At 57.4% G+C, this 25,545-nt stretch overlaps 1 protein-coding gene across 1 annotated transcript in view; it reads right to left on the reverse strand.

Annotated features, from left to right (window-relative positions):
- Positions 1-511: 511 nt before the first annotated feature.
- Positions 512-25,545, reverse strand: part of CSNK1G2 (casein kinase 1 gamma 2) — a 29,936-nt gene continuing 4,902 nt past the window's right edge. Inside the window, exons 2-11 of the mRNA XM_063109521.1 lie at positions 10,822-11,265; positions 3,863-3,903; positions 3,707-3,776; positions 3,422-3,570; positions 2,790-3,024; positions 2,551-2,721; positions 2,139-2,287; positions 1,969-2,052; positions 1,790-1,896; positions 512-1,696 (exon numbers count right to left, since the gene is read on the reverse strand). Coding sequence (XP_062965591.1) covers positions 1,642-1,696; positions 1,790-1,896; positions 1,969-2,052; positions 2,139-2,287; positions 2,551-2,721; positions 2,790-3,024; positions 3,422-3,570; positions 3,707-3,776; positions 3,863-3,903; positions 10,822-11,008 — 1,248 coding nt within the window. The 5' untranslated portion in view covers positions 11,009-11,265 and the 3' untranslated portion in view covers positions 512-1,641. The remainder of the gene's footprint in view (positions 1,697-1,789; positions 1,897-1,968; positions 2,053-2,138; positions 2,288-2,550; positions 2,722-2,789; positions 3,025-3,421; positions 3,571-3,706; positions 3,777-3,862; positions 3,904-10,821; positions 11,266-25,545) is intronic.

A 25,545-nucleotide genomic window follows, 5' to 3' on the forward strand; every position in this document is an offset into this window, starting at 1 on the left:
CCTTGGTGGCTGGGGTGCAGTCCCCCACTTTCTGTCAGCTCCTGCCCTCTCCTGCCTCCACTTCCCATAGACCTTGCAGATGTCCAGGTGGCCGGAAGGCTAGGGTCCCATGAAGCAGTTGGAGGCCATTCCCGCCCTCTGTTCCTCTGGAGCGTGGGTGTGAGTTCTGTTCAGGACCTACAGCGGACATCCATCTCTCTCTGCTCTGTTAACCGTGATGGGGGCAGCCATGGCAAGCTGCCCGAGACGGGTGACCTCACACATTGTACAGAGCTGGCTTGCACGCGTGTGACCTCTCCTTTCTCAGCTCTGTGCACTCAGCGGTTGTGCTCAGCTTCTTCCAAACACAACGCCACCTGCTTCACAATGTGCACACGGGTCTCCCGCAACCACGGCTGTCTCTGCCTCATCACCCCCTCCAACTCTTCCTTGACAAGAAGAATGTGGCTGTCTCAGCAGCTGACCGTCTTTGGGCCAAGCCCCTTAGAATGACCAGACACCACACTTGGGGTTGGCTTCATTTTTTATTTTTTTAAAAAAGCCCCTAAATTCTATGGCTTCAAGGAAGCATCAGAGAAACGTAAATGCCATTTCTGTACACTTTGTAAAGCAAGGACTAGACTCACATGACCACTGCCCCAGGAAGGCCACAGCTGCATCTGCTCCACCTGGCAGCCTCCCGGGGACCCCACCAGGGATACCCCCACCATGGCCCATGGCTGCCCCCATGCCCCCCGCTCACAAACCTGTGGGGCTGGGCTGGGGGCTTTAAGGCGTTTTGTCTCCTGCTGCTTTGCCAGGTGGCAGAGCAGAGACCAGAAACCACATGCCACACGCCTGAGGCAGCAGGGCCCAGGTGGCCCGAGCATGGCTGGGCAGGGGTGACGACAGCCGGCCACCCCTTGCAGGTTCTGGGCACAGTCTCCAGGAGCAGGTGCGTCAAGCACCACCCATCCAGTGGAGGCTGCGCTAGGAAGAGGCTGTGGTGGCTATGCCTGCTGGCGCCCGAGCTTTGGTGCAGCATTTTGGTTGGGGGGCTGGCTCCAGCCATGGCCGTGGCCCCACCCCCACCTTCCCCTTTGGTTTGGGGGAGGCCCAGGGCACGGCCTCACCCCTGGCAGCAAGGCCTGTGCCCCTCCTGGTTGGGTCCAAGAAAGATGGCCCTGCAACGCCCCCTCCCAGGCCGGGTCTACCCCCCGCCTCGAGAAAATGGCCTTTGGATTGAGGGAGACAAGCTGGACTTTATGAGGCTAACGGGGGCGGGCCAGCCACAGCCTGGCGGGCCTCCAGGACGACACTACTCACTTCAGCAGAGACGGGCGGGAGGGGCAGGGGCAGGACAGGCCTCTGTTTTTTTCCTTTTTTTTTCTTGTTTTAAATAGTTAATGCTCTTGGAGGGGAGAACTAGACACAAGTGTAAAAATTTCGGCCAAAGTCTTACGTGAATGAAGTGACCCCACATCCCGGGGGTGGGGGTGCCAGTGGGCTGACTGAGGCCCCGCAGCCCCTGCAGTCTGCATCCTGGCTTCGGTCAGAGTCCGGCCCTGGGCCGCAGTGGGTGGGCCCCAAGGGCCTCGTGGACAAGGTCGTGCCCCCAGGGACCGCACCGGAGAAGGCTCACAGCGCTGCATGTGCCAGGGCTCACTTGTGCCGCTGCAAAGATTTTCTCTTTCTCCTCTTGAAGAAGCAGCAGCACCTGAGGGGAGGGGGCAGGGGGTGGAAGCAGCCCAGGCCAACGATGGAGGTCCAGAGTCCCCCACCTCCCCAGAGCCCCCATCCAGACCCTTACTTGGTGTCATCGGCCACCTCCACCTCTGCAGGGGCCGTGATAGGGGCGTTGGAGTGACCAGCCGTGGGGTCATCTGCATTCAGCTCCCCGTTGGTGGAGTTCAGCGCCTGGGGAAACAGGGGCAGTCACACCAGCCACCCACGCATCCCGGGCGCCAAGGTCCCCGGCCCGGCTCTCACCTGGTTTTTGCTGTGTAGCAGGGCTTTGTCCCGAAGCTGCGGCTGGGAGGGCAGGTCTGAGTGGACGGTGCCGATGGGTGTTGGCTGCCGGGCAATGGGGCGTCAGGGCGGGCCGCAGAGGCCCGGGCGGCCCAGATCCCCCGCCCCCAACACAGGGTCCCCCCACCTACCAAGGGCTTCCCGGCCCAGTCGTACTCATAGTCGAACACGAAGCCGCTGCGATCGAAGAGGTCAGTGAAAAGCTTCCGCAGGTAATCGTAGTCGGGCTTCTCGAAAAAGTCCAGGCGCCGCACGTAGCGCAGGTACGTGGCCATCTCCTCTGCAGAGACAGCGCCAGCGGGCCTCGGCGGGGGGACGTGGGATGGGGTGGGAATGGGGGGGGTCTCGGCGGAGGAACGTGGGACGGGGCGGGGATGGGGGGGTCTCGGCGGGGAAACGTGGGACGGGGCGGGGATGGGGGGCCTCGGCGGGGGGACGCGGGATGGAGATGGGGGGCCTCGGCGGGGGGGACGCGGGACGGAGATGGGGGGCCTGGGCAGGAACATGGGACGGGGGTGGGGGCGGGACGCAGGGCCCCCTCACCTGGGAAGTTCTCGCAGAGCACCTCGACGGGCGTGGCCCGCTTGGTGTCCCCGATCTTCTGATAACGCTCCTTGAGCGTGTCGGCCTTGAGCCCCTGCCAGGGCAGGCTGCCGCGCAGGAAGTACATGAACATGTGGCCCAGGGCCTCCAGGTCGTCGCGGCGGCTCTGCTCTGCGGGGGGACAGCAGCCTCAGCGGGGCCCGCGCGCCCGCCCCCCGCCGCGCGCGCGCGCAGCTCACCCTTGCCCAGGTGCGTGTTGATGCTCATGTAGCGCGCCGTGCCCGTCAGGCTCTTGTGCTCGCGGTAGGGGATGTGCTTCTTGGTCTCGGGGTCGATGTACTCCTTGGCCAGGCCGAAGTCGATGATGTGGATGGCGTGCTGCCGCTTGCTGCCCGGCCGCCCCACCAGGAAGTTCTCGGGCTTCACGTCGCGGTAGATGAGGCTCTTGGTGTGCACGTACTCCATCCGCGTGATCTGCGGCAGGGACGGGGGGGGGGGGGGGGGGGGGGGGGAATCAGCGCCCCGCCCCTACTCCTCCCCGGCCCCGCCCCGCCTCAATGGCCCCACCCTGCCCTCCCCCCTCCCCTGACCCCGCCCCGCTCCGCCCCGCCCTCCTTCCCCCAGCCCTGCCCCTTGCCGCCCCCTCCCCGGCCCGCCCCTACTCCCCGGCCCCGCCCCGCCTCAGTGGCCCCACCCCCTGCCCTCCTCCCCTTCCCCGGCCCCGCCCCTTACCGCCCCTCCCGGCCCCCGCCCCGCCTCAATGGCCCCACCCCTGCCCTCCCCTGACCCCGCCCATTGTCCTCCTCCCCGGCCCCGCCCCCTCCCTCGTCCTCCTCCCCTGGCCGGCCCCAGCCCCGCCTCCGGCCCGCACCAGCTGGATGGCGATCATGAGCACCGTCTTGAGCGTGAAGGTCCGGTCGCACAGGTCGAACAGGTCCTCCAGGCTGGGCCCCAGCAGCTCCAGCACCATGGCGTTGTACTTCCCGCAGGGGCCGAAGTAGTAGACCTGAGGGACGCCCTCTGTGGGCGGAACACACACGTGGCCGTACTGCTGCGGGGACGACTCTGGTGCTGGCCCCCTGCACGTCCCGCTGCTGGGGCTGGCTCCCCGCCCTCCCGCCCTCTCCACCTCCCCGACCACGGCGGCCGGCCATACCTGCGGCGCTGAGCTGCTTGTAGAACCGGTACTCCAGGTGCAGCTGCGGGGCCCGAGACTTGATTGGCTCCTGTGTGGACAGCGGACGTTACCCAGCCCGAGGGCCCCTTTTGCCTGCCCTGAGACCTAGCCCAGGGTGAGGGAAGGGGGACTCACCAATTTGATAGCCACGTATTCGTTTGTATAGAGATTCTTTCCTGTGGGGGCAAAGAGGCACATCAGCACAGCAGGGCCTACCAGGGCCCACCCTACCCAGCCTGAGCAGGCAGGAGGAAGAATTGAGACCCCACCCTACAGGACCCACTCCTCTAGAGGGCCTCCTCCTGCTACCAAGGATCAAGGGCTAGGGTCCAGTCCTCCTGGGTGCTGGGAGTGAAAAGGCTGGGGGTGGCTTAGATAGCCCTCCCCCTGCCTCCCATCCTTTCCCCACAGCTAAGGACCACAGGCCAGAAGTCACCTTGGGGAAGTTTTTCATGGCCTGCACAAGCGCGTCCCAGACCCTCTACATGCCCTCTCTCCTTCCTCAAAGATCACCAGCAGGGCATGGCATTGCCCTTGTGCACAAGACCCGTGCCCCCAGCCTGCAGCCCCCAGGCAAGGCCCCCACCCATCTTGCCCAGCACAGCCAGGCAGGGACCCTGCATCCCATATGGGTTAGGACAGAGCCCAGGCAGGTCCTCCCAGCCCCCACCCACACCTGAGTACTTCCCATGAACTGCAAAAACCACATGCTCCACACCCTGACAAAGTGTGGTTCTTTCTGCGAGACTGACTGACAGGAAGAAGGTGGCCAGTCCCTGATGCTGCCGGAACCCTGGAGAGACAAATTCCTGGAAGACAGCCTGGTGAAGTTGGAGGGACCTCACCACAGTGGCTCAGAGCCCGCATGGGGTCAGCCTAGCTCCGGATGGGGCCCTGCCCCCTTTGGCCAGACTCGACCCACCAGGCCCAGGCGAGGCTCCACATCTGTGTGTCCAGCACCCACTTGCCTTGGGGTCCAGGTTGGAGTTGGGGCAAGGTCACGGTCTGCAGGGTGACCTGCCCCATGATGTAGGGGCCTAGCTCAGCCCCATAAGCCTGGCCCCCATGTGCACATCTTTACACGGCACACCTGGGCCTTTAACACAGAAGGCCATCTCTGGTTCCAATGCCCCACCCCCCAACAATATCCCTGTCCTCACGGTGTCCCCAGCCACGTTCCCCTGGCTTGATCGGGCACCGTCCTGCACTCATCCTGAGCAGTGCCTGCCACAGGAAAAGGCTTCAGCTCCTCTCTGCCAGCTGCAGCTGGACAGCCTGGGGGGCCATGAAGACAGCGGCCTTGGAAACTCAGCGAAGGGGGGCTCCAAGCCCCAGAACCTGGTGCTGAGACTGCACACTGTCACGCCCCTTCTGGGTGGTCCCAGCTAGGGAGTCCCCTACGGGCCCCTCAGCCGTTCCTCCTTCACTGCTGTCCTGGGTGTGCCACAGCCCGTGAACCACGGCTCCCTCTGGCTTCCCTGTGTCCTTGACGCCACCCTGGTTTGCGAGGGCCCTCCTGTTTCTAGTCGTGGTTTATGGTCAGTTTGTCAGCTTCCCCAGGAGCTTCCCTGAGTCTGCAGAGGATTCAGAGGCGAAATCTCGACAACACGGGCTCGTATGCTCTACGGACGAGGCAAGTCCCCCCACTGGCTGAGCAGCGCCCTTGGAGGGCTGGCGCCTGAGTTTCGATAGCAAATGGTTTCACCTCTTTTCCCCCCCTTTTATTTTGAGAGTTTCAAACACACAGAAACACGGCAAGGGCCACCCAGGCCGCACAAAGACCTGCCCAATGGACCTGCTGCACGTGCACAGGCATCAGGGCACGGCCGAGTGCCTCCGCCTGCAGACCAAGCTCCCGGTGCACTTACAGGCAGGATCTCCACGTGGAACGCCCGTGTTACCAGTGTGCCATCTGGGGAGCGTGGGCAGACGCACACCCCTACAGGACTCCACCTCCACTGAGACAGGAAGCTCCCACCACGCCCCTTCCGGTCCGTCCCCACCCTCACCTCCCAAGGTACCCCTGAGATGGACTGGTCCCGCAGCACCTCCCCGCACTATGTGGCATGACTGACAGGGGCTGGTCCAGGTCGCTGCTTATCCGTGGTTCTTCCCTGCTTCCGCTGACTGGCATCCCATCTCGGGACATGATTCTGTTACCCGTTCACCAGTGGGGACGCCTGGTTGTTCCTGGTTGTTTTTGTTGGGGGTTTTTTTGTGGCTGGCCGGATCCCCCACCATGACTTTGGTGTTATAAGGCTGAGCTCTAACCAACTGAGCTAACTAGCCAGCCGCCTGGTTGGTTTTCACACAAACACTCTGGACGGTTTCTGCTCTTGTGAGCAGGGCTGCCGGTGGCTGGTCCGTGTCTCCAGCATGGCTGCTGGCAGCTGCTGCAGTGGGCGGAACTGCCTTCCTGGGTGAGGTGCCTTCAAATCTTTTGACCATTTCTAATTGGACTGTTTTGTCTTTTTATTTTTTGGTGTGGTTCTTCTCTCTCTCTTTTTTTTTTTTTCTTTCTTAAGATGACCAGTAAGGGGATCTTAACCCTTGATTTGGTGTTGTCAGCACCATACCTTCCGGAGTGAGCCATAGGCCGGCCCCTGGGTTGTGGTTCTCTTATGTACCCTGGATCCCAGGTCTTTGTCAGACACTCAGCAAATATTTTCTTTCAGTCTGCGGCTTGCCTGTTTGGGCTCTTAACGATATCTCCTGATGAGCAGATATTTTAAACTTTGATGATGTCTAATGGATCAGTTTTCTCTTTTATGGCAACTTTGGTGCTTTGTTGAAGAAACCCTCCACTGACCCCATGCCTTGTGTGTGGACTGCATGCTTGAATCAGGGGGAGCCATGGTCCTTGGAGTTGACCCTGCTTGGAGGTGAGAGTGACAGAAGGCGTCTGAGTTTTGATTTACAGACTCCCAAAGGAGCTCCGGTGCTCTGTGGTCCCAGAGCCTCCTGAAGGCCCACTTCAACAGTTCCAGCTGTGCGTGCAAAAGGCAGGGGTCTGCAAGGCTTGACAGAGAACAACCCCCAGGGGGCTGGGAGCCAAAGGAAGATTCCAGGGCCACACAGGCTGGCAGGCACTGAAGCCCCAACCATCTGGAGTGTGGAGGCCTCCCGGAACTCCCAGGCATTCCACTGGGTCCTCAGGAAGTCCACACCTTGGGAAAAGGGCTCCCCTTACCCTGGAGCAAGGCTTCCTTCATGCCTCCCCCACAAAACTAAAAGCTGCCCCGTGGCAGAATCAAGGGGAACCTCCAGAACAACACACAACACTCCAGTATGGAAGACAACACAATCCACACTTTTAACACATAGTACCCACAATGTCCAATACACAAAAAAACCTCCCTAGACATACAAGGACGGAAATATGACCCATAATAAGGGAAAAAGTCAAAGGCATCACAGGCATTGACATTTAAAACTGGGCTATGGCTTGAATGTGTCTCCCAAAGTTCATGTGTTGGAAACTTAAGCCCCCATTTGGCAGTGTTAGAAACTGGGACGTAGTGGCAGGGGTCTGGGTCATGGGGGCTCTGCCCTCATGAATGGATTAATGCTGTTATCATGGGAATGGGTTCCTTATAAAAGGATGAGTTTGGCCCTCTCCTGCTCTCTCCTGACCTCCCGCCTTCCACCACAGGATGACACAGTGAGAAGGCCCTCGCCAGATGCTGGCCCCCAACCTTGGACTTCCCAGCCTCCAGAATCGTGAGCAATTACCTAGTCTGTGGTATTCTGCTACAGCAGAACAAAGCCGACTAAGACAAACAAATACACTCAAGGATTTACAGGAAAAGATAGCCAAAATGGATGAGCAAATGGGAACTCTCCACAGAGAAATGGGAAGTCGAATGGAACTGAAAAATGTCATCTATGAAATGAGAAACTCACGGGATGGGCCTAACAGATTAGACACTGCAGAAAAAAAGGTGACCTTACAATGGTCAACTGAAACTATCCAGACTGAAGCAGAGAGAAAAGGCTGAAAGAAAATGCAGAGAGCCTAAGGGACCTGTGGGACACTGTCAAACACTCCTGACGTGCGCGTAAGTGGAGTCCAAGAATGAAAGTAGGATGAGGCAGGAAAAACATGAAGAAATAATGGCTCAAATTTTTCCAAATTTAATGAAAAAAATTTACAGATAATTTACAGACTCGAGAAGCTCAGGCAAGATAAACACAAAGAAAACCCACGTAAACATAGCACTATCAGATTCTGAAACCAAAGATAAAACCTTAAAAACAGAGAAAAGAAGACACATTATAGACAAAGCCACAGCACTCAACATGAGTCATCACGGAAATGCAAATAAAAAACACAATGAGATACCACCAAACACCCACCGCCAAGCTCAGAATTTACAGACACACAACGCCAGACGCTGGCGAGGCTGTGGGATGCCTGAAACTCTCACGCCTACCGGCAGGAGTGTCCAACAGAAAGCGGACTCGCCGTTCCTCATGCACACACCTGCTCCACCATCCAGCACTTTAATAATAGCAACTGAACACAGAGCCTCCTAGAGGCGGCTCAGGGCAATTCTAGTCACAGTAGCCCAGATCTGACACCCACGTGCCCTAGCAGGGGAACCGGTAAACAGTGTGTGTGTGTTCTAGAGGACCCCCACAACAGCACCAGATGAGTGACCACTGATGCGCCCAACCACCTGCTGCCCTCAGAAACACGTGGAGCCAAAGCAGCCAGACAAAAGGGAACACACACCCCCATTTAAAAGTTTTAAAAATAAAACCTGATACCATTCACGGCCCTCTTTGCAGACTCCCTCATCCATCTCTGGGGACCTGTGCTATTTAGGCTGCCACTCCTACCACCCAAGGACAGGCCCCGTGAGGCCATCTGGGTCCCCAAAGCCATACAAGGCCACCTGCAGGCTGCAGGTCAGAGGACAGGACTGGGCATGTGTGTATGTGTAGCTGCGTGTGCAGGCGTTTGTGTATGCATCTGTGTATGTCTACACATGCATTTGTGTGTGCATCTGTGTGTGTGCGTTTGTGTGTGCTTCTGTGTGCATGTCTGTGTGCAATGCATTTGTGTGTGCATCTGTGTACATGTGTCTGCGGGCAGGCATTTGTGTCTGTGGGCAGGCATTTGTGTCTGTGCGCATCTGTGTATGTGTGCATCTGTGTCTGTGTGCGCATGCATTTGTGTGTGCATCTGTGTACATGTGTCTGTGGGCAGGCATTTGTGTCTGTGCGCATCTGTGTATGTGTGCATCTGTGTCTGTGTGCGCATGCATTTGTGTGCGCATCTGTGTACATGTGTCTGTGGGCAGGCATTTGTGTCTGTGCGCATCTGTGTATGTATGCATCTGTGTCTGTGTGCGCATGCATTTGTGTGTGCATCTGTCTGTGTGCGCATGAATTTGTGTGTGCTTCTGTGTGTATGCATTTGCATGTGCACCTGTGTACGTTGTGTCTGTGCATACACTTGTGTGTGTGTGCATTTCTGCATGTTTCTGTGTGTGCGTGCATTTGTGTGCACCTGTGTACAAGTCTCTGAATGAGGCACATGCATTTGTATGTGCTTCTGTGTGCATGTCTGTGTGTATGCATCTGTGTGTGCATCTGTGTATGAGAGTGCGCATGTGCATCTGTGGGTTCATCTGTGTGCACGTGCATGCATCTGGGTGTGCATCTTTGTGTGCATTTGTGTGCATATCTGTGTGTGCAAGCTTTGTGTGCATCTGTGTGCATGTCCAGGTTTAGGTGCCTGTGTGTGCATCTGTGTGTGTGCATGCATTTGTGTGTTCATCTATGTGCGTCTGTGTGCACACAAATTTGTATGTGCATCTATATGCATGTGTGTATACGTTTGTATGCATCTGTGTGTGCACACATTTGTGTGTGTGTGTGTATGTACATGTGGCTGCGCATACATTTTTGTGTGCATCTGTATGCATCTGCATGTGCATCTGTGTACACATACATTTGTGTATATGTCTATATGCATGTGTATACATGCGTATGCATTGTGTCTGCATGTCTGCACGTGTCTGGGTGTCTGGGTGTGTGTGCGCACATATATCCTGGGGGGGACAAAAGGGTTGGGACAAGGTGGACTCCCTCAAGGGAAGTTCGGTCATCAGCTGAGAAACGGGGAGCTGGGGCCTCCCGAGGCCGCAGGTAGACAGGCAATGAGGCCCTGCAGCCCAAGCCCAGAGTGGGACCCAATGCACAGAGAAGGGACTCCAGCTGCCTCTGCAAAGGGCTGGTGGACTCTGGTCCAGGATGGGCATAACATGGCTGCAACACCTGCCCACCTTGGTAGAGGAGGGCTGCTGGAAGCATACAGAACACACTTCTTCAGCACTGACCACCACCACACTGCCACATTGACTACCGCCCTGGATCCCCTCGTCCACCGCATGAGATGAGCGCTGTAACCCTCCCCAGGTAGCAAGTGAGGAAGCTGAGGCCTCAAAGCACACAGCTTCAGCACGTGCTGTGGACTGGACGCCCCAGCCTCACTGAGGCTTCACCCCAGTGCGACTGCTGAGGGTGGGAGATGCGCTGCAGACTGGACGCCCCAGCCTCACTGAGGCTTCACCCCAGTGCGACTGCTGAGGGTGGGAAGTCCTATTACGGTAATGAAAGGCGGGGCCTTGAAGAGGTCATTAGATTACAGGACCTGCAGTAGTGAACGGATTAATAATGGTGGTCAGGGGCATGGTTCTGAGGACTTTAAAAGGAGAGTGAACAAGGAAGATAGTCTCTCTCTGCTCCGCCATTTATCTGCCATGTGAGACCCCTGGGTCACTGTCGCCACCACCAAGACCCTCACCAGGTGTGTTCCCTGAACTTTGGACTTCCCAGCCTCCAAAGCTGTAAGCAATAAATTTCATTTTCTTACAGTTACTAGTTCCATGTACTTTGTTATAAACAACAGAAAAGGACTAATACGGCATCTCTCCTCCACAGCAAGCACTGTGGCCCGCCTGCTCCATGTGCGCCCTCAACAACCCAGCCCCACCCCCGACACAGCCATGCCTCTGGGTGACGGGTGACAGTGTGGCCGTAGCACCCTCATACCCCTCCTGTCCACCGCCATGCGCGAGGCTCACCTAGGCGAAGCTCCCCAAAGTTGCCGCAGCCAATCTTCTTGCCAACGCGGAAGTTGGGGCCCACCATCAGGACCCCTGAGCTGGTCCCCGAGCTCCTGACGCCATGGCTGCTGCGGCCCCCGCCGGCCTTGGACATTCTCCGGCCCTCCTCCGACTCCCCTTTCCCTCCTTTCTTGTCAAAATCCATAAGTTTGTGATACCCTGGCCTCTCCACGGTGACTCTGCTGCCGTGCAAATCCCGAGACTGCGAAAGCTGAGGTCCCGGCTCCTCGCGGCTAGTGCGCCATGGCACCTGGTGTGGGCAGGTGGCAGCCCGCGGCTCCGCCTACTGAGATGATGGCATGGGCCCGGCTGCAACGCTCACCTCGGTGGCCTCAGGGTCGCTCTCGGGGGAAGGAGACATTGTGCTCACAGGCCCACTGCCTTAAATTTTGTGGCTCCCAGCTGTGGAGAAAGAGATACAGGTCAGAAGGCCGTGAGGCTACCACAAGGGTCAGAGTAGGGGTAGGGAGGACAGGGCAAGCAGGGTTGAAGGAGGACAACACCAGGAGGCTCGCGGGGTAGCAGGTGTTCTGGAAAGACTTCTGGAGGCCTGAGCACCACAGGCAACATCCCTGCCCAGGACCCCTTCTGAGGCACACGTGCCACCTGCAGACACCAGCTGATGACAACAGAGTTCAGAGGTCACATTGGGAGAGTGGTTGCCAATGAGGTGGCCAAGGTCCCAGGGAACGCTGAGGCCAGGAGGGGTCCAAGCCTAGAAGCAGAGAGCCGACCCACTAGTGCCTGCCCCTGTGCCCAGGTGCTGTTATGAGACAAAGAAAGGTGGCAGGTGACAGAGCCGTGGGACCAAGATAGGCAGACAGGGCCTCCGAGCTCCCAATCCACCCTGTGATGGCAGGTGGATGCCGAAGCCCTGGGCCCAGTTTCAAGAGCCTGGGACTGTGGCCAGTTGGGTGACGATGGGTGCAGGAGAGCAGCCTGGTAGGGGGTCCTTGGCTGGCCTGTGCTGCTGACCCAGGAGCCCCCGCCTGGGGCCCTGATACAGGTGTGGGCTTCCTTCTCAGTGGCACCATGGAGCCGAATGAGCTGGCCGTGCATGGGACTGTCACCAACACCAGGGGTGGGTCTGGCCTGGCCCCACCTCCTGTGCAAAGGTCTGACTAGGGAAGAAAAGGAGGGGCCCCAAAGGGACAAAAATGAGGGACAGCCACCCGAGCGGGGCCAGGCACCAGGCGGGCAGTGAACTCGTTGCCCTAGGGGAGGCGACAGAGACCTCTGGCTCTAAGAATCAGCTCACAGTCCACCCTCCCTGACCACCCTTGCTCCCCACAGACCCACCTGTGGCCACCCTGTTTTAAGGCACACAGAAACTGGCCTAGCCCAGCCCCAAGGCTCAACAGGCTGCATGCACCAGCCTCCACGGGCCACCCCTAACCTGCCCCGTGACCCCTGCTGCTCAGTAGGAACCAGGCACCATCCCCTCCCCACTACTGTCCTTCAGAGTCCAACTGCAGCAGCCCCGCTCCCGTCCCTCCAGCCCCGCTGCCATGAGCTCTTGTGAGCAACTAGAATGGGACCCTGGGGGGGTGGAGGGTGAAACCAAAGGATAAAATGTGGGTGCCCGCGAGGTTCATGGTGGATGAGGTGACGAAATGGCGGCTGTGACCACACACTGACACCAGGTGGCAGACCCGATTGACCCCCAGGCCCCGGGGGCAGAGACAGCCCCAGGACAGCAGCAGCACCAGGACAGGGGCAGGTTGCCGCCCCCCGCCCCTCCTCAGGATGCCCCAGGTGGGCTGCAGCAGGGCCAGGCAGGGGGGTGGACATGGTGCCACCCGGGGGTGCCGGGGCTGCCTTCACAGATGCTGGCACTGCCCACCCCACCAAAGGCCTCGCCTGATGCACAGACCGAAGGGCCAGTGGCCACCCCAATGTCACCCATGGGAACAGAGTGGCAATGTGGTAATACGGAAGAACTAGTGACGGCACCATTGTGCCCTGCTGTCTCCTCTCTTCCCCCAGGGAACCGGCCGCTCCCTGTCCTGGGAAAGCTGGCCAGAGGACAGGCAGGAGCCCCCTTCACAGTGTCAGGGAAGCCGCAGTCAGACACTGTCCACAGCAACAAGCGGGAGCAGCTGGCCGGGGAGAACTGTTAAACTGCAGGAATTTGGGAAGCCAACTGGGCATAGCCACTACTGAAAATTAAAGTAACTTATACAAACGTACAACTAAATAAGTTATATCAAAAACAGAGGTAACTGGTACTCTAAACATTGCTTTCCTGCATTTTACTTTTTTGTGCTCCTGGGGTTGTTTATGTCTGCCATGTCTGTGCGGAGAAACAGCATATGACAACGCAGCATCGTTTCCCAGCTCTATGTCCAGGGACATCCCTGAGATTCAGCCATGCTGGAGAATTCACACCTTGAAATTGGCCAACACGACACTCAGAGCCCTACCTATTGCCTCACTGGACCCAACATGACCTGGAACCTGTTAATAATGGAGATTAAATGTAAACGTGGTCATGGCTGGTGCCGTTACATGTGAAAACTACTTACTCCACCTCAGGTCCCATGCAAAGTAAAATCACGCTCACCAGGGTGCATGTGGAGCCACACCCTCACAGGGTGGCCAATGACACAAAAATCTGACAAAAGCACTTCTTGAGAATCAACAGGCTACGTGGAACTTAAAACAAAGTACCATACATTTCACTATTATTTGTAAATTGTGTGATACGAAATTTTTAATGAACCACCATTCCACTTTCTGTCTTTGTGGATTGGCCTGTTCTGGACATTTCATGTAAATGGAGTTGCACACTATGTGGCCTTTTGTGTCTGGCATCTGTCACCAGGTGTGATGTGTTAAAGGTCCATCCACATGGTAGCATGTCAGAGCCTCACTCCTTTTCACAGCTGAGTGGTGTTCCAGTGTGTGCAGGGACCACGCTGTGTGTGTCCATTCATCTGTCAATGGACACTTGGGCTGTGTCCACCTTTAGGCTGCTGTGAATTGTGCTGCTGTGGACGTGTGTGTACAAGTTTCTGTGCTGTGTGGACTGCATTTTCATTTCTCTTGTACATGTACCTGGCAGTAGAATTGCTGGGTCTTATGGAAACTATTTCAATCTGGGAGGAACTGCCAGCCTCTTTTCCATAGTGACTGCACCATTTTGTTTCATGTTCCTGCCAGCCGTGCACACGGGCTCCGATTTCCCCACCTCCTTGCTCGCACTCTCTGTGGTCTGTCTTTTGGTCACAGCCATCCTGGCGGGGAAATGAACTGCACTGTGGTCTGACTTCCATCTCCTGGCTGTTCCAGTTTACGTTAGACACGTTTTCTCCACTGGATCAGGCGGGTGCCCAGTCCCTGCGATGCTGCTGGACATGGAGGTGGCTGAATAAAAGGTCGTGATAAGGCACCTTCTTGTCCCCGGTTAGTGGCCACTAGTTTTCTAGAAACACTTCTCCTCCTTACTGCTAAAGCACCAGAAAAAACCTACCTGCTGTTAATCTAGTTTCTACAAGCCAACGCGCTGTTCAGGGCATTTTGGAGGCAGCATCTCTTCATTTGAAAAACAGTGTACTCTAGTGGGGGATCCGTGGGAAGCAAATCTCTCTCCCCCCACTCTCTGTAGCTATATTTATTCCGGCACGGGACTTGGGGCCATGGGGTTGGGCTGGAATACCCCACATTCAGGCAGCTCCTCCACACATCACTGGCCAATGCTGGGCATCTCGTGGACACAGCTGAGCTGGGATCTAGGGGGCCCCCACACGCCCAGCTCCTGAGACCACCAGCAGGGCCTTTGTGAGGGACGGGACGGCACAGCCATGCACAGCGGTCTGCTCACCGCACAGCTGCTTCCTTCCCGCGGGGACAGAGTGAGTGCGTCTGCCACGCCGTCCCCACTGCCCTCCGCTCCCTCTCACCACCCCTCTGCACCTCTGATTGTGCTGCTGGAGTGTCTGCCAACAGCCTGGGCCAAAGTCATGGCTGGGCGTGCTCTGGCTCACAAGCAATCTGCTTGCCCACTGCAGGCGCTTTGCAGACAATGGTGTGGGAGCTCAGGCGAAGATGACCAGGTGACAACCAGCAGGCTGGTGACTGTGACAAGCCCCTGGGCCTCGAGGGTCTCATGGGGCAACGGAGGAGCCGGGGCGGGGGGATGGGGGAGGGACATGGGCAGCCACCCGGAGCCACACACCTCAGGGCCAGGGGAGGAGGGAACAGGCAGAGGCTGCACCTGAGCTGGGAAACCAGACACCCCCGAGACAGGACACGGCCAACACAGTGCAGGGACTTCTGTAGAGATGTCTGTTCTTGGTGAAGCACCTTCAGGGTGGAAAACTGGGGCCAGCCCCTCCTCCACCCCCACGGCAGCCACCCTGCCCACCTGGCACACCCAGACACACCCAGACGGTCTATAGGCACAGGAATAGCTTCCTCCTTTTGGAAAACCCACTCAGGATTCCACAGGAGAGGGTTATCGAATTTACGCACCTGCTCCTCCAATCACGGACACTTGAAAGTTGTTTACTGTTGGGTTTTCTTTCTCATCAGAGAATGACAAACCTGCCCACATGCACACACACGCACACACACAAAGCAAGCATGGAGCACACAGCACATCGCAGTCGGATGTAAAATCTCCATGAACTTCAGAGACCCCAACGAGACATGTGGCCAGCCCACACTTCACGATCCCCACTCTCCTGACCAGGGGACCAAGAATGCCCAGGAGGTGACGTCCCCAATGCAGACCGTCACCTGGGATGAGCGTTCAAGGAAGGGGGCGGTCCAAGGGCCTGCCCTGAGGCACCAGATGGAAGAGGGCACACCCCTGGACCGGGAGGACACTGCTGTGTGTGATGAACACGTGTTTGCTCTTCATCCTGGCTCCTGCACAGGGCTCCTGAAACCCTTGGAATTTCCCAAGTGACAGGAGTCTTTCTTTCATAATGAGCCCCCAACCACATCTAAGCTTATGCCAACAGGGCAACGCAGGTGTGGTGAGCAAGGAAGCCCTCAATGGCTTGTTTGGCTGTTCCTGGGTTGTATCCTTTACAATAAACAGGTAAACTTCTAGCAAACTGTTGAACCTCAGGAGGGGGTCCCGGGTACCCCCAATGTATTGGACAGAAGGGCGGCAGCCCAGGGGCTGGGACCAGAAAAGGGCTGGTGTGGATGAGCCGCTGCCACTCGGTGTCAGGAAAAACACTTGGCGCCCACCCACCAGAGAGCCGCACCCAGAGCTCAGGCCCACAGACGGGAGGGAAGAGGACACACAGGCCGCAGGGGGCACGGGAGGGAAAAGGAGACCACCTGACCCCCCAGGCAAAAGCAAACCAGGCCTGTCAGGTCGCAGACTTAAAAATTAAATTCCAGAAATTTCCAGTTGAAAACAAAACCACCCCTTTCTTTTCTGCAGTGATGAAATGTTCCGGCATCAGACGGTTCTGGGGGACCCATGACCTCGTGAAGACACCACCACCACCGAGCCATGCATTTTGAAAGGGAGAGCTGTACGGTACATGAACAATGTATAAGAAACCAATGCAAACGGTGTGAGCAAACAGGAGGTGTGAACAGCAAAGGCCACCGGGTGAGGGACAATCAGAACCACCCAGAGCTGCCAGTATGCGTCCACCAGGGCCCAAGTGGCTGGCAGGGAAGAGCCACCAGGAGGACCTGGGATGCCACCAGATGGCTTCTGTGTAAAAATCCATTCTGAGATTTTCTCTAAAAACAACTTTGGACAAAAAAGCAAACTGAACCCTAGGGAAGAGATTGGAGCCAAGGAGGTAAAACAGACCCTGCAAAGGGGGCAACGGGGTCATGGGTCACCATGGCAGGCCCAGCAGGACAAACGCTGGACACTCACCAGCCAGGCGGGGGTGATCCCCACCCCACCCCCACGCACAGTCTCCCTGAGGTCAGGACATTAACAAACCATTGGGGGAAAGCAAAGAACCCCTTCTGGTGGGCACCAGTTCTTTAGTTCAGGATGAAACAGAACCTGGTCATAAAGGACAAGGATGTGTCTGAAGAGACTCCTGGCAAAGGTTGTGGGGGTCCTGGATGGGGCTGACAACAACGCACCAACCCCACTCGGCAGCAGAGATGCACGCACTTCCTGCTCAGTGTTTCTGGACATCTAAACCTGCTCTAAAAGATAAAGTCCATCAATCAAAAACAAAAGAAAGAGAAATCCGCAGTGTGCCCACTCAGTGGGACTCAGACGTGCGAGGCCCCACATGCCAGGCAGCTGCTGTCCACCTGCCCTCCAGGAACCCCTGCCCTGCAGCCCCACATCCCAAGCCACCTGCCCATTCAGAGACCACCAGGTTGCAGGTCTGAAGTGACCAAGAGCAAAGCTGCCCACAGAAGCCAGCACCAGTGTTTGCCCAGGAGGAACCAAGACACTCGCTGCACAGAAACCCACGTACACGTTCGTGGCTGACCTCAAGAGCTCCCGAATCTGCAGATAACCGAAACGCCCATCAGCATGGGAGGGATGAACACACGGTGCCCGCCCTTGACACAGAGAACATGCACTTGGATGGGTGCAGTGCAGCCAGGCCTGGATGCCACAGGCTCTGTGTCCTCCGTGAGGCACAACCACAGGGACAGAGCCCCTGCGGGCGCTGGCAGGGACCACATGAGGACACTTCCAGGTGACAGGGTTCCATGACTGCATGGAGAGGTGAATTTTATTTGTGGCTGGGGCTTTAGAGGCTTTGGCTGGGCTCCACCTTCCCAGGGCTCTTCTCTCATGTCTGTGAGGAGTTGGCTGTAAGTCCCAGGCCCAGTTAGGGGTCCCCCAAATCTCACACCCTCATCCACCAAGAGCGCGGGTACAGGACTGCAGACTTTATAGGATAAGGCCCCTCTCGCCAGAGAGGAGCAGGCCCCGTGGCCTCAGTGCCTCACTTCCTGTCCTCAGGGCACCAACCACTCCCTGTATCCCCTCCACGTGCCATGTCCTCTACGGCAGCAGGCACCCTGCCAGGCCTCTTGGCCTCCCCTACTTGGTGTTCAGAAAGGGACTGGGTGAGGAGCAGGCAGACCCTCCAGGCTGTGGGCCCAGGGGCACTGATGCTGGCAGGGAAGTGGGAGCCCAAAGTCCCACCACTCAAGTGAAGGCAGGGAGGGCAGACCCTCGGTCCTGAGGACCCCGACCCCTGTGCAAGCCATGCACTGGGCCCTGCTTCTTCCAGACTCACACTGGGTGCCTACCACCTCCATGAGGAAATCGGCACAATCACTATCAGTGGAGCCATCCTGAAACCCTCCTCCTGAATGAGGGGAGCAGGTGTGCTTCCGCTGGTACATCTCGGGAGACCACCCCGGATGCCTGGGTCACACAGTGAGCAGTAGCTGTGCCTGCACCACATCTGCTGCCGGCACCTGCTGGAGCGAGTCTCAGCTGCGTCTCTGGAGAAGGAAACACTGGTCCCCGCGGGTGGCCGTGCCTCGTCAGGAGCAAGCGCGGGTCCTGCCTGCCCTCCCAGTTTCCTTCTGTTCCACAAACCACAAAACTGATCCAGCGTGTGTAGTAGGCACCCTGGGTGGGGAGGGGTGGCCATGCACGGGACATGAGGTACAAAGGCGTCTGCAGTCAACGTGGTGAGCAGGGGTGGCGGCCAACCCTGATGACGTCTGTTCTTTTTTTTTAAAAAAGATGACCGGTAAGGGGATCTCAACCCTTGGCTTGGTGTTGTTAGCACCACGCTCTCCCAAGTGAGCCACGGGCCGGCCCCTGTTCTTCTGGAAGCAACCATGGCAGCAGTGGTCTCAGCAGTCTTGGCCCCACGTCCTCTGGGGCCTCACAACCCAGGTGCAAACTGCAGAGCCACCTTTGGGGGCCAAAAAGTTGCTGAGACTCACACACCCGCAGGCTACTTTGGAGGGTCCCCATGACAAAGCCCCCATGGTGAAGCCTAGGGCTGGACAGCATCCTCCTCTGCAGATCCATCCTGATGGATGATGGCGGAGGCAGCATCTGGTGTTTATCAAGCTCTTTCTACGTGCTCAGAGCTGGCCTACCAACAATCCACATGCCCATACAATGGTCTTGTGAAAAAGATTCCACATCCCAAGTTCACAGAAGGGAAACGGAGGCCCAGAGCAGCCAAGCACCCATAGTCATGTGATAGCAGTAAGCCAGCCCAGCCCAGGGCACTCTCACCTCTGCAGCAGGCAACACACGCGTCCCCCAGTATACGCCCTGAGACACACACACACACACACAAACACACACACGCACGCACGCACACGCGCGCACGCACACACGGCTACAGGCTGAGAACCAGCCAGGACACCTCCATAAACATGGCTTCAGGTGGGGCGGGGGGGGCTGGGCTTGGGAGGGGCAGGGAGGGTCTGAGGAGGCCCCTCTGCTGAGGGTCACAGGGAGGGACCTGCCGCACACCTGAGACACACGTGGAAGAGGAGCCGGTCACCCTAAGCCAGGCGGCTCACCTTGCTGTCCTGCTCCTCATGCCAGGCCCTTGCCTGGGCCTCTAGCCCGGGTGAAGTGGACAGCCAGGTGCAAAATTGGAGAGAGGCTAGTGACCCTGCTGCCCCTGTCATGATCCCCTCCACCCACACATCCCTGCCCATATGCCCCAGCCATGGCTGCCGGGGTGGCACTTGGCTGGGAGGACAGCAGATGGGCTGGTCTGGGCTGCCCCGCAGCCTCTTATGGCAGGTAGGTATGCAGTCAGAAGGAAAGCCCCCGCACTCCCAGACCTCTGTCTGGACCCCTGCACCACCCCCCACCCACGAACAGTAGCTGCCACCCCAAGATGCAGAGGCTTCTGAGGGTGGCAGACCCTGGCACAGCCAGCTCCCTGGAGGGACAGTCAGTCACACAGAGTCTGTCGCCAAACACCCACCACCGATGCAAGGGCACAGCCAGGCCTCTCCTGTGACACTCTGTCCCAGTGGAGCTGCCCAAGGGAAGCCACACCAGACCTGGGAAGGTGAGGACAACAGGAGGAGAGTCACAGGAGACTGGAGCCATGGTCTCCACCCTGGCCACACCTGAGTTGAGGGAGGGGACCCTGGGACCCAGGGGAGTGGAAACGCCCACGTCAGTCCTGGCCCAGGCCAAGGCACTGCCAGAGCTAAAAATAATGATCCTGGGCAAGGAGGAGGGAAGCCAATCCCATACCGGCCCTAAAATTAACCCAGTTTCAGCCTGACCCACCCATGGGTCCACAACTCCGTCCCAGGGGTTCTTGGGGCTCTGGCCTTCCTGACCTCCTGATCGCTGTGACCCTGTGCACAGCAAGGGGCATGCCTCAGGCTCAGGGGACATGTGGAGTCTTCCCACTGCCCGGGGCCATCATCTGTGCCTGGCTGCAAAGGCCAACTGTGACCCTGGGCCTCACTGCGCTCCATGGACAAGGGGACTTCTCCTTGCAGTGACTGAGAAGTTGCCCCTGTGGCCATCCGTAGGCCTTGGAAGGGTGGGCAGAGGACGGGCCCACAGCCAGCCCAGCCCCCACGCTGCACTGGCCTCACAGGCCCTGGGATCGTGGCCACACTCGTCCTCCACAGGAGTTCCCCTCTGGTGAGTTACCTGCCCTGTTCTTTTTGGGGTCCTCCATCCTGTCAGAGCCCCCAGCCAGCTCCCCTGTGGAGGCCCCAGGAACCCCCTTCTCTGGCTATCTCCACTCCGTGATGTCACAGTTCCTGGGATGACATCACCGGCATGGCCCCTGGCCCAGGGCCGGGCAAGCACAGACCACCTGCTGCACAGACTCGATGCTCATCCCGGAAGCGCCTGGACACAGGTGTGGCCCCTTGAGGCAGCTCTGGACATGTCAGTCCCCACCCAGACACCCGTCTGCACCAGGGGCTGAACAACCCTGTGTAGGCAGGGCCAGCACACCGTGGGCTCAGCAGCCTCCGCGACTCACACACGCCCCATGGAGACAGGATAGGCAGCGCACCCTCCCGCTGAGGATCCAGTCTGAGGCACAGCCAGTCGGGGCCAGCCTGGGACTAGGACGACATCAGAGAACTAAGCCAGTGATGGACTTTAATACGTTGACTTGAGAACAAAAAAATCCAACACCCAATAAACAGGGGACAGAAGAGAAAACACACACCTGCGTCATGAGGTGAGGACAGTCCCCAGGGGCGTGGAGGACCCTGGCCCAAGGAGGATGCAGTTTAAAGGAGGTGGAAGCGAAGACCAGGGGCAGCATGGTGACCCTGTCACACACGAGGCAGCCTCACTCCGGGGACAGCAGCACACGCACAGCGGAAGGGTCATGAGCCCACATTTACTCTAACAGAAGCCAATGCAGACCGGGCAGCATGACTGAGGCAGAGGTCACAGGGCGCCCAGCGGGGCTCAGGGGCGCTCTGAGGCTTCCCTCGCAAGAGCCGGCGCAGGAGCAATTGTTTCACATGCAGGAGGCCCTGGAAGGAGTGTGAGCAGGCTAGAGCCGCCGGAGCCTCGGGCTACGCCAGCCAAGCCGGCCAGACAAGCCCACCGTAGGGTCATATCACCGAGGAGTATCGCGCCCCTGCTAAAAGCAGCCCCTTCAGAGGAGCCTCCTACAGCACTTCTGGAGCCTGCTTTAAAACACCATGTAAAGAAGTGGGGTGGTTCACCCGGACGACACCAAGCCTAGGGTTATTATCCCCTTACCGGTCACACACACAAAAAAAGAACTGAGGTGGGAAAAGGGGGCTCAGTAGGCAAAGTGCAGGCAGCTGCTGGATCTGGCTCAGGGGTCACGGGAGCTCACCGTGCTATTCCAAGTTTGGGTGCGTTTGAAGATGTCGTTAATAAAAATCTAAAAAGAAAGTAAGGCGGCAGAGCCTGGGTGGAGAAGGGGCCACGGAACGATGGTGACGGGAGGAGGCTGGTACCAGGGACAGGAAAAAATCAAGTCCAATTCCTGCTCACAGCAGATGCCAGAATAAACCCTGATGGGGCAGAGGGTACAAACCAGGTAACCCCAGCTTCTGGGCCTCACCTCCTCTCTCCCTCCCCACTCAGTGTGTGGATTTAAACGTGTGCAGCCTCCTGGGACCTCAGTCGGGGATATGATTATGGGATGCAGAGTCTTTAGGGGGGTCTGTGGAATCCCCTAATCCAGGGGATCTCACCGGGGGGCAATTCTGCCCCTCAGGGGACACTAGGCTATGTCTGGGGACATGTATGGTGGTCACAACTAGGGGTGCTCCTGACATGGAGTGGGTGGATGCCAGGGACACTGCTCGGCACCTGCAGTGCCCAGGATGGCCCACCACATAGAAGGATCCAGCCCCGGTGTGGAGACCCTGGTCTAAGGAGACATAGTCACAAACTCAAGCAAGTAGCTCCCGACATCCTGCTGATCTACACAAAGACACATTATATACAGAAACACACGCAAATGTAGGTAACGAAGAGTCTGTAAATAAGTATACCAAAATGTTGAATGTTATGCATGGATGGGGTGGTTTGCATTTCCTTCTTTGTGCTTTTCTGTATTTTCCACAACACACACAAAGAACACGAGCTACTTTCACAGCACAGAACAATCTGCGCAGCACGGGCTGCTGGGAAGGCCGTGCACAGCAGCTTCTGCAGCCAATGCTGGTGGTTGGGAAACACCCCCCTGGGTCACCTCTACAGCTGGCCTCAGGTGGCCCACAGGGAAAGGGGCAGTAAAGTCAGGGGACGAGGGTCTCTTCCCGGCCCAACTCAAGACAGGAGCTGCTCCACCCACTTTCCCAGGATGAGCCAAGCCCCGGAATTCCAGAAATGATGGCCAGCTCTACAGAGGGGACCCTTACTAGAGGGACCCCACCAAGGGCCCCCAAGATCTGCAGCCCCACCCCACCCCTTGGCAGTTTCCACTCTGGTTTCCTGCAGGGGCAGACATTAGGGGGAAACTGAGGAAACCTGAGTAAGGTGTGACAGCGGGGACACCAGGTGTGAGTATGTGGGAACCCTCTACTCAACTCTTCACAATAATTCTGCACATGAACAACTGTTCTAACCAAGTCTGTTAAGACAGAAGCACCAACCCCCTCATCTGGTGGCCTCCCTGCTCTGCTACCAGACCGGCCCTGCCCCGGCCTCTGGCTTCACCCCTGCCCCTCTCCTCTGCTACACACACTGGCCCCCTAGGGGCTCCCAGAACACACCAGAACACACCAGGTGTGTTCCTGCCCCAGGATCTTTGCACCAGCTCTTCCTGCTGCCAGGATGGACCTCCCTTGGTCACCTGTACATGCAGCTCACTCAACACCAGCTTGGGGTCCCCACTCAAATGTCACCAGTGAGGCTGTCCCTGCCCGTCCTACATGCTGCAGCCACTGTCCCAGCCCTCGCCCTCCGCCTCTCACCTCACTGCTGTCCGGCGCGTGCAGTTTCCTGTGTGCCTCCTGTTAACAGGAGCTCCGTGAGCACACACACTTCCTTTTGTGCTGGGCACCAAGCAGGAACTCAATAATAGTTGTTGAACGAATGACATACAAAGTCTTCCTCCAGATCAATAAGAAACAGACCCACAGATCAAACAGAAAAATGGACAAAAGCCACAAAGGAAACACGGTGGCCACACAGATGGACATCACTCCACCTCTCTAACAAAGACATGCAAATTAAAATAACAGAGACTGTCCTGACTTCTCAGATTGTCTGAGCTGAAAAAACTCAGGTTCAGTACTGGCGAGAGCACGGGAAGCAGCGACTTTAACTACTATGGGTAGGAACAGAAACGCCTTTGGAGGACATTCTGGCAATCTCCATCTTTCAAGTATACAGGGTACTTAATGAAGTTTGTCTATAAAAACCTGCATGGAGCTGTGCCAAGCAGGGGACTGATTATCACCCACAGGTGCGGCCAGGTAACAAACTCTTCACAACGGTAAGATAAAGTGCACGGGGCAGAGGGCCTTGTGCTCCTGAGATGGGAGCAAAGAGATGCAGACTGGGATGAAGCTGCGCAGAGCTGTGGACAGGTCCCCTGGGACTGGGCCATTGCAGAGGCCGAGAAGAAACATACTGATTCACAATAGCCAACAGTGCAAACAGTCCAGGTGTCCACCGAGGATGAATGGACACACACAGCGTGGTCCACCCACACAATGGAACATCACTCAGCCATGAAAAGAAATGAGGCTCTGACACATGCTACCATGTGGATGAACCTTGAACGCATCACACTCAGTGACAGACGCCAGACACAAAAGGCCACACAGTGTGCGATTCCATTTACATGAAATGTCCAGAACAGGCCAGTCCACAGAGACAGAAAATGGATTTTTGGTTGCCAGGGGGCTGGGGGAGGGATGGGAGTGACTGCTGATGGGGACAGGGTTTCTTTGGGGGTGATGGAATGTTCTGGAACTAGATAGAGATGGTGGTTGCACAACTTTGAGAATGTAGTAAAAAACACTTAGGCGTACACTTCAGTGAATTCTATGGTATGTGAATTATATCTCAACTAAAAAACCTGAAACGTGTGATATAAGGACTATATCTAAATACAGCTGTTTACAAGGGAGAGTGACCAGGGCTCCGGCCAGTGCCTGTGGATGAGAACCGGCCAGGTGGCCACCGACAACATGGCCCATTCCCCTGCAGGACCAAAGTCCAGGCCAAGGCCACACCTCCTGCTCAGTGGGACCAGTGTGTAGCTGGCTTGTTCGAGAGAGACCACCTATAAATCTTTCAGAGGAATCCAGGGGTATGTGCCCACAGGAAGTAAAGGACGCAGACACAGGAGAGACCATGAGGAGCCAAAGAAGGGCTGATTCACCACTGCTGCGTGAGGACTCAGGTGGAACCCACCCACGAGCCTCAGCGCTGTCCCGGCCACCCAGGCCCCCAGGCACCGACCAAGGGCGGCGCTAAGCCTCACACAGCACGTGCCTGGGCAGTCTATACACCTGATCTGCAGGACACAGTGCGGATGCTCACGCACACCTGAGCACAGACATGTGATAAATGCTCTTAGAGGCAACCATCCTGCCAGCACATGAGGACCCCTCAGGGCCCAAGGCCATTGCTAAAAGCACTGGGGAAGGGTGCCCCTTGCTGTGTCTGCTCCCAGGAGCCCCCCACCATGAATAATTCTGGAACTTCTTGGCCAAGGCTTCCTAACCCCCGGGGTAACTTGCAAAAACTAAACAAAACATCAAGATGCCTATGGCACCCCTGCAGGGAAAGCTCTAGGGGCTCTTGCCATGTCCCTGACAGTCACCTAAGACCCTTGCAGCCACAGGTGTCCCTTGCCCTGCAGTCACCTGTAGCACCCGCCATCGGCACAGGAACTCAAAACTCACCTCAGCATAACAAACGCAGGTGCAGCCCAGTCAGGGGCATCCCCAGAACCTGGGGTGGCATGTGGCCCACCACACACCTACACCGTGCTCACGTCATGCCGAAGTCCCCCCAGCAGACACTGGTTATCTGTGTGAACTGGCCATGCCCTGCATCCCCAGATGGGAAAGGACAGAGGTCACTGCAGGTTGCACAAGTGTCCTGGGGTCACCTCAGTCCTGAGGAAGACAGGCCCTACGGGGACGCTGCCTCCAGCACCATGTCCAAAGAGGGAGATGTCAGAGATGGCCTTCCAGGGACCCAGACCAGGCCGCAGGGTCGCCTTACTCTGGAGAGTGGGACTCCCAGTCACCGAGGGTCGTCTTTAAGCACAATTTTTTTAAGACTTCAAGGTGAGTTAAGCATCAATG

The sequence above is a fragment of the Cynocephalus volans genome, chromosome 10 (genome assembly GCF_027409185.1).
Source record: "Cynocephalus volans isolate mCynVol1 chromosome 10, mCynVol1.pri, whole genome shotgun sequence".
In the NCBI taxonomy this organism is placed as follows: Eukaryota; Metazoa; Chordata; class Mammalia; order Dermoptera; family Cynocephalidae; genus Cynocephalus; species Cynocephalus volans.